General features: G+C 30.7%; 3 protein-coding genes across 6 annotated transcripts in view; 2 read left to right on the forward strand and 1 right to left on the reverse strand.

Annotated features, from left to right (window-relative positions):
* The window catches only part of LOC105207796 (otoferlin), a 35,990-nt gene extending 34,649 nt beyond the window's left edge, over nt 1–1,341 (forward strand). For all 4 annotated transcript variants that reach the window (XM_026132278.2, XM_026132277.2, XM_026132280.2 and 1 more), the window contains 2 exons: nt 130–230; nt 323–1,341. In XM_026132278.2, coding sequence (XP_025988063.1) covers nt 130–230; nt 323–503 — 282 coding nt within the window. In that variant the 3' untranslated portion in view covers nt 504–1,341. The remainder of the gene's footprint in view (nt 1–129; nt 231–322) is intronic.
* On the reverse strand, nt 1,337–5,419 carry LOC105207615 (guanine nucleotide-binding protein-like 1). The gene is made up of 5 exons (XM_011177173.3): nt 5,191–5,419; nt 3,535–3,851; nt 2,814–3,459; nt 1,837–2,259; nt 1,337–1,597 (listed from the first exon to the last, which is right to left on the reverse strand). The coding sequence occupies exons 1-5, from the start codon at nt 5,279–5,281 to the stop codon at nt 1,359–1,361; spliced, it is 1,716 nt and encodes a 571-aa protein (XP_011175475.1). The 5' UTR covers nt 5,282–5,419; the 3' UTR covers nt 1,337–1,358.
* A 595-nt stretch (nt 5,420–6,014) lies between these two features.
* On the forward strand, nt 6,015–10,849 carry LOC105207614 (SET and MYND domain-containing protein 4). Its single transcript, XM_039457417.1, has 11 exons — nt 6,015–6,218; nt 6,513–6,756; nt 6,923–7,103; nt 7,200–7,518; nt 7,626–7,875; nt 7,978–8,303; nt 8,455–8,528; nt 8,616–8,728; nt 8,799–9,096; nt 9,223–9,385; nt 10,397–10,849. The coding sequence occupies exons 1-11, from the start codon at nt 6,061–6,063 to the stop codon at nt 10,539–10,541; spliced, it is 2,271 nt and encodes a 756-aa protein (XP_039313351.1). The 5' UTR covers nt 6,015–6,060; the 3' UTR covers nt 10,542–10,849.
* The last annotated feature ends 1,665 nt before the right edge of the window (nt 10,850–12,514 follow it).

Below are 12,514 nucleotides of genomic sequence, written 5' to 3' on the forward strand. Positions count from 1 at the left end.
TTAAATAATATATATATATATATATATATATATATATATATATATTAGATTATATATTTGTATATATAATGTAATATATATTTTTTTTTTATTAAATATATTCGTTAGAGAAAATTATGCTTTGCACAGGGTAAAGTTGAAGCTGAAATACACTTGCTCACGAAAGAGGAAGCTGAGAAAATTTCTGCTGGTTTTGGTAGAAACGAGCCTGATCCACTGGACAAGCCAAAGTCAGTATAACATACCAATATCAGTTTTTTCTTTCTTATATTTAATTTATCTTTAATTCCTTATATTCTTATATTTTTAATTTTTTTTGCAGTCGACCGGACGCATCTTTTATGTGGTTTCTTAATCCATTGAAGTCCATCAAGTACATAGTTTGGCACAACTATAAATGGGCTATTTTAAAAGCTATAATTGCGATTGGATTGATCATACTTCTGCTTTTATTCTTTTATGCAATACCAGGTTATTCAGTAAAGAAAATTTTAGGAGCCTAAATGCTGTTCGTCACAGTTAATGTATAATTGTTGTTTTAGAAGACAGATTAGTTTGACGATTTAAAGATATTAGTCGTAATGCTATATATAGTATATATTATTACATTGTACAAAATCAACATAAATTAACATTTTACTAAGTTAATTTACCCTTAATAATAATATTGGCTTGTGAAAATTAGAATTTTTTTATAGTGACAAAATAGATATTAGTTTGTAAATGGATCTCAGTAGGATTAAATACAGGCATACAAGATATTTCTGAAAAACTTATATAAATACCATAATTGAAAAATTATGTTGTACCTTGTATAAAATACCAAAGCAAATGAAATATTTTTTGAGAAAATAGAAATCATTTATCTTGCACAATTTCATATTAGGCATACGAATGTTAGGGCACTAGAAATTATTTTTTACGTATAGATATTATTGTCAATGATTTTTATATACTTTATTCTTGAAATAGTTCTAATAATTAACTTTTTTATAGTTAAAAAAGAATTATTCTCTATTAGTTTTTATAGTGGACCAAAGACGACGAAATTGCAAACTTTATGGAACAGGACTACATTGTAAATAATTCATACACACGCAGTGACCTTAAAAAATTATTGAAAAATGAGAAAAATGTTAGCAGCAGAGTGTAGTAGCTTGTATAAAATAATCTATTTTTACTCATAAAATATTTTGTGTCATTGTTATGACTGTGTTTCGCGGGCGAAAACACAGATAAAAATAGACTATTCTTCGTTATCATCAGATTGCTCATTATATATATTAAGAAAAAATTATATGTGTACAAAATAGGTAAATAAAATATCTAAGCAAGATGCAATATAATAAACTATTTTATTATTCCGCAGTTAACAATGAAAACTTATTAGCTACAAGCGGCACATCGTTTTCCTCGTTTGACGACTCCATTGAGATATCATTATTCGTTACATTTTCGTCAGAAGATTCCGTCAGTCTTTCGTCCCCACTTTCTTCACTTTCAGAAGACATTTCAGTTGGTGTACTGAAATGATCACCTTTATTTCTAGCTTGAATCCATCTTACTGTCTCAACATCTGCGTGATTTTCCCATTTTTCTGAAAAAATATTCATATTGTTTTATATATTCCAAATATAATTTACTTCTATAATTCACTTTTATAATTGTAGTTTAAAAACTTCAAAAAATTGAAAAGCATCGGCTTTCAAAATTATATATTTATTTTAAACATATTTCCTCATATATGATTTAAGAATTATGTTTTAATAATTTCTAAATTATTTTTTTTACAGAAAAAATTATCTTGTCTAATAAAATAGAATTAAAAAATAATACTTTTATCAATAGTCCAATTTGGCGGATATATATATAAACAAATTTTTCCTTCTAATGTCATTCGTAATAATAAATTTGCCGCTCTATATGTATCCAATCTAGCTGCTCGAGCCGTCTTAAATTCCTTTTTGATAGCCCAACCATCACAGATGTCCATAGCAGACCATGTATCATCGTTTTCTGGATGTGGGATCTTCAACAGTTTTGGTAGATTCACTCTTTCGGCCAGAAATTGTACGACAGTATATGGGTCCCTCACTTGAGCGATCGGGAACGAACCCATTAGTATTTGTAATTCTTTGGGCACGGTTGAGGGAAAAACTAAACCAGGGCAATCGCACAGGCACACAGACTTTGTAAGATAAATGGTTTGAAAATGCTTAGTGTGACCAGGAGTGCGAGACACACTCACGACTTTCTTGCCTGTGAAACAAATAACAGCTGCTAATGATAATAGAATCAATGTTTCGACGTTGATTCGAAAAAATTTCAGTATAACAATTCAAAAAAATTAATTTTAATTTTTTGCATAAATTTAAAATTAACATTAAAAAATATAGTCTTAAAATTTGAAGACTAAATATTCAAACAAATTTTTTAAACTGTATCGTGAAATTTCATTCAAAACATTAAATGCAATTTTTTCCAAACCGTATTTTTCAAATTAGTAAGATAATGTAAAAACTAATTAATCGATCAACTTTGCACAAAGCCAATTTGATTCGTTGTAAATTTTTCAGATACTATATTTTAATTTTTAATTTTATTGTATATCATGAAAAAAATTCATAAGAGTCACCTGTTACATTAGAATCCTCCCTTAACACTAAGATTTATTTGTTTCCTAATTTTAAATATTAATATGATCTTATGTCTCACTTGAAATCAAATGATTATACTTAATGTTCAATATGAAATAATAGATATTAAAAAAATGACTAATTATAAAGTTAATACTGTCTAATACTTTTGCTTACCCATTAATGCATTCATCAAAGAAGATTTTCCAACATTCGGTGTTCCAATACATCCAATAGTCAAAACTCCATTTTTATATTTTTCATGTTTAAAATAAGTGGTATCTTCCTTTTCTATTGTCACGTTGTCTTTGTGATTTATGTCATCTAAATCGTATTCCAAGTGCATCTCTTCCTGAATCTTCTCATGCCAGGAGCTTAGATCGACTTTATCGCCAACAATATCTTTACAAGCCTCCAACAACTTCTGCGCTCCTTCCGCGGCCATTCTCAATTTTCCCTTACGCAATTTTTTCTGTATACCTTCCTCATTGTTGGTATTACCACGGAGATTGTAAGTAGGATACGACGTAAACATTAAAATATGTAATTTTGGGTATTGATTATGAAAATATTCTTTCCAAGCCACCACCAACGCTGGAGGTGCTAAATCAACCTTGTTTAATACCAAAATCATATCTTTCTTCAGTTTTTTTGTCACGTAGTCATACAAATATGGAGGAAACATTAGAACAGGATATCTGATGTCGACAATAATTAATAGGACGTCCGACATCTCTAAAACCCTCCACAACTGTCGCCAAGTTTCTAGATTTAACTCGAAATAACTTAAGCCAGCTAATTCTTCCATACTATCCAAGTATTCCTAAATACAAAAAATTATTAGTGAGTAATAGGTTCGATACAAACTAGAATTTAGCGCGGAGTCATAACTACATACTGTGAAATATCTCTGTTCTCTCATGTTCAATTGTTCCTTCGTCATATTGAAATCCCACGGAGGTCGTTTCGGCATGTCAATCCCAGGTGGAAAATAATTGTCGGAAATCTCTTGATCTTTAAGAGTTGCGGGTTCAATACTTTTAAAAGCTCGTTCCTTGCGTTTTCGCAATTTCTCGTTGGATTCTTGAAAGAATTGCAGCGCATATCTACTCCTCGAAGATTTGCTGTCCTTTGGTTGTGCATTTATTTTTATCATCTGTCTTTTATGTTCAGGATTGCTTTCACTGCTGTAGCTTTCCTCATCATTTGAATTTACTGTTGATAAAAACATACATATTTTGTAACATACATATTAATCTTTTACAGATAATAATAAATTGATAATAAAACAAATTGCAATTATACAATAAATTATCATAACATTTTTTAAATGCTAGTTGTGTTTAATAGAAAAAGTAATTTAACATTTAATTAACGGATATCCTAGAACATTTGAATTCTGTGCATTTCTTTTCTTTGAAATGTATTATTGACTGTAATTAGTCATAACATTTATATATAATTTTTTTTTAATTACAACGACACAAATATTTTCTAGAAATCTTAAAATATATAAGTAACATGAATGGTTTTAAGGATCTGGAAAAAAGTGTTCTTTAAGTTAACATTTTGTATATATAATAGTTTACCATCTTTTTTACACACATTGAGCATGACACATTTGCAAATGTAAGAAAATTATTCTTTTATACATATTTTAATATCTTTAGAAAGTATGGTTGTTTATTAAACAAAAATTGAATATAAATGTTAAAACTACAATTTAATTTAAAAAAATTTTCATCAGAAAATTGTCAAATTGTATAGAGTATTAACCCTCAAGTACCGAGGTTGGTCTGTGGGATCATGCAAAAAAAAAAAAAAATAAAATAAAATCTGTCTTTTTATTTCAGTTTTTTCAATCAATGCCTGAGAGACCAACTTCAGTAAAAGTGTCACTATTTTTTACTTCAGTACTTAAGGATTAATAAGTACTTTGTGCTGATTATATTTTTAAACCTGAAATAATAACTTTCAACTCCGATCTAAAAGTAATAAGATAATCTAAGCTGTTTTTTGATTGAACACAGCTAATGCTAAAAATGATTTGGGTAGCATTTCAGCAATATTGCCACAATACTGTTGGAATTTTCCATGTTACTTGGATTGCAATTTAGCATTGGCTGTTTCAGCTAAAAAAAACAGCTTAATAAGCACACTTTGCATTGATTGAATTATACTGTTGGATTTAAAGTAGTAACTAAAATCTAATCTAAAAGTAATAAAATAATTCAAGCTGCTTTTCTAGCTGAATGCAATTAATGCTTAAATGATCCAGATAGCATACAAAATTTCAGCAATACTGCAGCAACGTTGCAGTATTCTCATGCTGAGCAGCCATCAAATTCTTAATTAATTCTCATAATAAAGACTTGTAAGATTCTCAAGCATAATTCCAAATTATAAGGACCAAAATTAGACTGTTTATATACAAGAAACAGACACCAAGATGCCAGTGGAACCTTGGTCTAGCAGTGAGAGTACTCTGTAGTTGTCGGATCAATAGAATTATCTTACAGGCTGATACTGATACATAATGGATACTGATACATACCAAGCAAAGTTCGTTGCCGTTGCTTTTTAGCCTGCATCTGCTGCTTCTTAGCTTTTCCGCTAAACGGAACTTTTCGTCTTCCCTGAGGCATGTTTTCGCAGGTTGCCAATTCCGTTATCTTTATGACTATTTATCACAGACTTTGGTTGTTTAGCTTGACCGCTCAACACTTAAATTTTATCTCCGCTCAAAAATCATAGTTTGTTTATAAAAACTATACTGTCTCGATTCGTCAAAGTTCAAAACCACAGCATCACACTGCACGCCGGTACTATGTTGTTACACTCTCGCAGCGTGTCGATCCACATTCCAGATTATTAGAATTTACACGAACAGCTGATCGTTTAACCTATCGAAAATTTATAAATTCGGACTAGATCACACGAAACAGAATGTATTCGGACGGAATTGAACAAGATAAGACTTGAAGAAATTGAACGACTATTGCGCTCGAAATTGCTTGAAATAATGCAATAATGCTACACAGGTACTAAATTGTACTAACCAGTAACCACAACTCACCATACCACTGTTCATCTTACGCTGCATCCCCCTTTTCCCTTTCCCCCCCCCCTGCCTTTCTATTGGAGTCCCTCTCTATACTTGAATTGAAGAATAGGTTGGAGTTGAAATTGGTTGGAATGCGACAGTTGATCAAAGGGATCGAAGGGACTCAAGAAACTGGGCTATCTCTCTTTTTTTTTTCGTTGCCGCGCAGGTTAATTGCATCCGATCACGCCGTAGTCATTGCCAGTTGGACGTCACCCTACCCTTCTACGATTCCACGTCTCGCTACCCCTAGCAACTTCTCTGCCGTCACAAACGACTTCGTCGTTCTCTGTCGCGATCACTGCGACCTGTCGGTGTATAATGATGCGCGTCGCAGACGTCGTAACCGAAATGGACTGGTATAAGGTCATCGATACCTTGGACTGCATGCTGAAGCTCTCTCCTCTTAACAGTGAGATAAGAGGCATGAAGTATGAAAGCGATCTGATATCTCGTTTATTGCGCAATCAAGAGGTTATGTGAGTATACGACCGTATAGGTATAGACTAATGTTTTTCTCGGGGAGAGCTTGTCTGACCTTCGAAATTATTTTTTTTTCTCTCTCGATTCCTGCGAGATAATGAAGAGTTTGTAACTAAAGTTAGTTTTTATCAAATAAAATTTTACACGACGTTCCTTAATTTGTTTTTTAAATCAATTGTATATTTGTATTCGTTTTGTATAGTATAAGTTAAATTTAGGAGCAATTTGTTTATTTTAATTCAATGGAAATGTACGCTGAAATATGTTATATGATTTTAATTGGAATACAGGAAATTTCTATCCTTGTGGCTGAAAGATCTCTATAATGCGAAAGACAAGAGGAAACAACGGAAGAACCTTGAAATATCAACAGCATTTAAGGTAGCTGGGAACAAGGAGTTCCAATCAAAAAAATATGCTGCGTCTTTAGAACTGTATACGAAAAGTGCATTATATGCTCCTGCAAACAGTGTAGATTTGTCAATAGCGATTGCAAATAGATCAGCCTCTTTATTCTATTTGGACAGATGGCAGGTAAATAAGAACGTATATAGTATCAACTGTATTTTTGCTTTTTTCAACTATTAAATTATTCTTTTTATAATTCATTTTGTTTGTGATAACAAGTTTAATATTATTAAATATTAGAATTATTATTCTATTTATAAATATAATTTATTAATTTTGTATGATTACAAAGGACTGCATCAACGATATCAAATTGGCAATTAAATTAGGCTATCCTGAAAATTTACGTTACAAACTACACCTACGTGCGGCTCAGTGTCACATAAAATTAGGTAACAGAAGATTAGCTGTTGAAACTGTTTTACAAATGCACAGTATATTAAATCAGCGTAATATACCAAGTGAAAAGAAAGGTAAGTATCCACTTTGTATGTATATAAACTAAACAAGAAAATTATTCATAAATGTCTCATATTTCTTATCTAATCAAGAATTGTTGAAACTTTTAGAACGATTGCAGAGGCAAGTGAATGACATAACATCGAAAATATCATGTATGGAAGATGATGCTGATAATACGACTGATACCACAGAATTTCCTTCACAGCCTGAAGTCGCATATGGTGAAAATCCAAATTTTCGATTTGCATCAGCGGCTATAGAAGTAAAATATACTGCAGAAAAAGGTAGATACGTTGTGGCAAATAGAGATATCAAAAGAGGCCAGGTTCTAATCGTTGAAAAGGCATTCGCTTTTGTTCCATTATCTCATGTTAAAGTTGATATTTGTTACAACTGTTGTCGCTCATCCGGTGATACTCCTGTTCCGTAAGTTCTATATTGTTCTTGAAATATATATATATATATATATATATATATATATATATTTATATTTGTATTTGTATTTATATATATAAATGTGTTAAATTACACAGATGCACAGAATGTGTCGACAGTACATATTGCAATATTGATTGCTGGGATGAAGCTCGTTCGTCTTACCATCGTTGGGAATGTCTCGGCAATCAAATGGGTCTTTGGCCGCAGATTGGAATATCATACTTGGCTATAAGAATGTTGTTTAAATGTACAACTGCAACTGACGACAACAGACTTAATGAAGTACAAGAATTAGTGACTAATTTTTCCAAACTCCCACCGTGCGATGTTATTTCGTATGGAGTCGTAAGTGATAATTTTTGTGAAAATAAAGCATGCACATGTGTACAAAGAATTTTTTCATAAAACTAAATTTTAACTATTATCCTTATTATTTCTTTCTTTTAGACAGCAATTATGCTTATGATGTATCTATCAAAATATACAGATTTTTTTAAGGTTATCAATCTTAAAGAATGTTTAATATCAAAATTGTCTAACAATTTCAACTGTGACCTTACGACAGAGAGCGATGAACGATTGTATGTAAGTTCTCTACTGTTGAGACACATATTACAACTTATTTCTAATGGGCATGCTATCACAAAGATAAACGCTATAGCAGATAATAATAAAAATAAACTGCTTATTCAACAACAAGATAGAATAGCTACAGCGATTTATCCCTCTGCAAGTATGATGAATCATTCTTGTGAACCTAATATAATTAATAGGTAATATATATATAGATATTTTGATTATGAAAAATGAAACTTGTTCATTGTTTACATATATATATATATATATATATATATAAACGTATATAAACGTATATAAGAAAAAATATATATATTTAAATAGCATTAACACTATTATTTTTTTTAGTTTTTTAGGACATATTTTAATAACTAAAGCCACTCAAGATATTATGGCGGGCGAAGAAGTTTTTAATTGTTATGGTATGTTAAAAATTGATAATAAATTAATAAATCATTATATTTTATTAATTTCTACTTTTTTTTTTTACTTTTGATCCTTTGCGACAGGAGCTGATTTTAGAAGGATGCCGAGAAAAGAAAGACAAGATAAAATGGAAAGTCAATACTGCTTTAAGTGCAATTGTGCAGCATGCACTATACCAGAATATGAAGATACTTTAGTAAGTTATTAATCAATTACTTAACAGTATTGTACATTATTGTACATAAAAACTCGTTATTCTCCTGTAGAAAAAATTTACTGCGATGAAGTGTCCTGAATGCAGTGGACCATTAAACGATAATCGCCAAGCTCATATGTCCTGCATAGATTGTGGAGTGGCAGTCTATCATGATACTTATGATTTTACGTTGATACAAGCTCAACAATATTTTGCTAAAGCAGAAATGTGCATAGAGGATGAAAAATACGAAGAGGCATTAGTTAAATTGAAAGAATGTCTGCTTCTTAGAAAAGGTGCATTATATAAGTGTCACGAGAATATTACCACCACCATGGATCTCATAGCAAAGGTGTACGCTATTATGGGTTTGTATCAACAAATATATGTGAGATGATATCCGGATTGAATTTGGGATCTGTCAATTTCAATTGATCACTCCTACACAGGAATCGTCCTTTCTCCCAAAAACATTACTGTTTTTTTGATTTTAGGACAATGGTTAAATTCAATTTCATATCTCGAACATAATCTCGTAACGATTGAAGAAAGATATGGCTTTTGGAGCATTGAAGTTTGCAATGAAATAAATAAATTAACAGATATATGCCTGCAATATTTACAGGAGGAACCTAATACTACATCAAAATTTTACAAGTAAATATGTGTGCGTATGCGTGCATGTGTGTGTGTGTGTGTGTGTGTGTGTGTGTGCGCGCGCGCGCGTGTGTGTGTGTGTGTGTATGTTATGAGAAATTTGAATAATTGGAAATTATAATGGCCGATCCATATGCGTAATTTCCAGTTTATTCGGTCAAAACGATTAATAGGAAAAAATTAATCAAATTTCCCATGCATTATGTATATTTTTCAATGCTAAATGGTCATTTTGATAAATCATTTTGTTTGATTTTTCCGAAAGTCTTAGTTTAAAAATCTGATCTCTTATAAGGGATTTACAACACAAATGATGTCTCGCTGTGATAAACTGATCCGAAAAGAAAACCATATTTTTTTTGTCTTTCGCGTTGCAAAGGTGATGGAAGGTTCCATCCTTTCTACGGGAGGGCTGAAAGATATAATCTAATTCAAGTTCAATTTGTTTCAAATCCGAAATAGCAGCGTGATTAATTAGAACGTGACTATATCAACGTGGTCAATCGAAACGAAAATTTGATATTGGTTTGATATCTTTCAGGTTGCGTTTTTTTGTAAGGTGAAAACCCTCCATCATTTACATATACTTTGAAGTATGAAGCAAGATTCCACATGAGTTTATAATTTTCTCACAGCAAAAACGAAAATAATGAATACATTTTGCTGTATCCTAAATAATCACTTTTATTTGTTAATAACTTTTTAACCAAGTTGAGATTGTGGAAAGCAGACCTATTTTTTATACATATTTTCAGTTTTTCAGTTTATTAATCACATTACTCACTTGTCTATGAGAATAATGCACTGGTCATTTTGATTTGAACATTTTTGTTTTCATTATTCAAATTCCCAATACGAGCAGATATTATTCAAATTGGTCGGCCATTATGTATAATTTTCGAATTAATGAAATTACTCATAACATATGTATGCATATATTATTTACATTATTCTAAATTATAATTACGTTTGTTTGTTGTTTATTATAGTGTATTATGTATTTTATTACAGGAATGTGTTGAAGAAAACACGGCGATACTTAAATCGTGCTCAAGAAATTATAGATCTCACATATGGTCCATGGAACGAAGTTTACCGCGAAATTGCTGTAAAAAAGGAGATTCTTTCTTCTATTTTAAAAAATTTCAACGTCTGATATTTATGTGAGCAATTTGTAACGTTTATCTTTAACAGATAAACGAATAAAAAAAATCATAGGAAAGCGTTTACTTCACATATTTTTTGAGTGTGTAAAGATCATTGTTATCACTTAATTTTTTTTATTGTATATATTTTGTTTATGTATTTTCAATATATTAATTATAATCTATTTATATACACAATGATCAAACAATTATTGTTTAAGATATTAAATCATATATATACAATAACTGTGTTTATCACAAATTTTATTTGTAATACTTGTAAGCTAAATTTGAACTTGATTAAAGAATGTTTTCAGTATAATAATGCTCACATAATTTTTTTCAATTATATCAAGATTATGGTTTTTAACAAATTTTACTTGCTTTTACAAATTTTATATATACTTAAGTTTATGCTAAATTCTACATGCAATTGTTTTACGCTAAGAATATACAAGATTTTCGTGTTTAATTTGCTTCATTTTTTCTCCATTTTTAATTAAATTATTGTATGAGCAATCATTCTAAATACTTTTTTGCATGGCAATATGAATGTAAAAAAAACCTCAAGAAGAACCTTCGATCCTTTGGATTGCTATCGTTTCAATTCATTTTAATATTCTACATTGTGTTTTAAATTTCGAAATTTGACAAGAATTAATATTATGTCCGTATAAAATTCTTTGTATTGTTGTATTATTCAAATTGGTTAAAATAGATTAAATAAGATAGGAAAATTGGAAAAGAGATTACAAATAATTTCCAATACACATTTTAAACTTATTAAAATTTTAGACGATTATTGATAGGCTTAAATTATTAAAAATTTTAATTATTTTTATAATGCATTGTTACATAATTATATTTTGTGATTATAGCACGAAATAGAATCAAATAATGCAAAATAAAAAATTGAAGATTGTGGGGGTCCCATGGTGAAAACTTAATGGTTTATGAGATTAATTTGTTTATGTTGAAAGTTGTATGAACAAAAAATGAACTTATAATTAGTTAAAAATTACGATTAAATTAAGTTAAAAGTTATTTTTGAAACGCATTATTGATATTAAATTAGAATGTAAAAATTTTTTAAATTAGATTAAAATAATTACAACAGACAAGTTTATTAATTAAATTCATTGATTAATTAATTAATGCTCATTATATGCAAATATAATTTTGTTTTGTAAACGCGACGCTTAAATGATAAGTGAAATCTATAATTAATATAGCATTAATATTTAATGACAATTGAATTATTGCGCAATAGTCTCGATACTTTTATATTAATAATTCGTAAAAACTTGTATCTTATAACAATTGATCGACTGAAAAAATATCGTTTCAAAATTGTCACTGTGCCGTAGTGACGTGATACATATATAGTTTTCAAAAATGGCGCGCACCGTGGCACGGTGGCGTTACTTTTAGCGCGTGAAGTTGACCGCGAGAGACAAAATCGTTCTTTCCAAGGACCGGCCAGGCACGGGACAGATCGGCTGCGGAACAAGTAGCATTGCGGATCATTTAATTGGTAGTATAACATATATATCGACCTTGTATTATAATTCGTTCGAAAGCGTATTTCTCAAATGCTCGTTAGAGTTATCACGACGTATAGGGTTGTCACGTACTGCGTCAATCGCGACGCACGAAATTAGCCGTCCGGGAAAGGGACTTCTTTCGCCATATTACTGGCGTTCCTTTCTGCTTAATTACAGAACATGTCGCTCGAAAACCGAATCGGCTCCGGGATAAATGTCGTCGCGATGTCTATCTGGTAAATAAAAGCTACATTTACTTTACATTATAATTACTTGATTAGCCGAAAACGTATGGCAAAAATGCGACGCGCGGCGGTAGTCAGTATAGGTGGTGGCGCGCACCGCCGCTTTTTGACGCGTGAAGTTAACCGCGCGAGAGAGACGAAGCTGCTTCGCGCTATATTAATTGCGTACGCGTATTCTTTCCAGCTACGCAGGGG

The sequence above is a fragment of the Solenopsis invicta genome, chromosome 14, assembly GCF_016802725.1.
Source record: "Solenopsis invicta isolate M01_SB chromosome 14, UNIL_Sinv_3.0, whole genome shotgun sequence".
NCBI classification, from domain to species: Eukaryota; Metazoa; Arthropoda; class Insecta; order Hymenoptera; family Formicidae; genus Solenopsis; species Solenopsis invicta.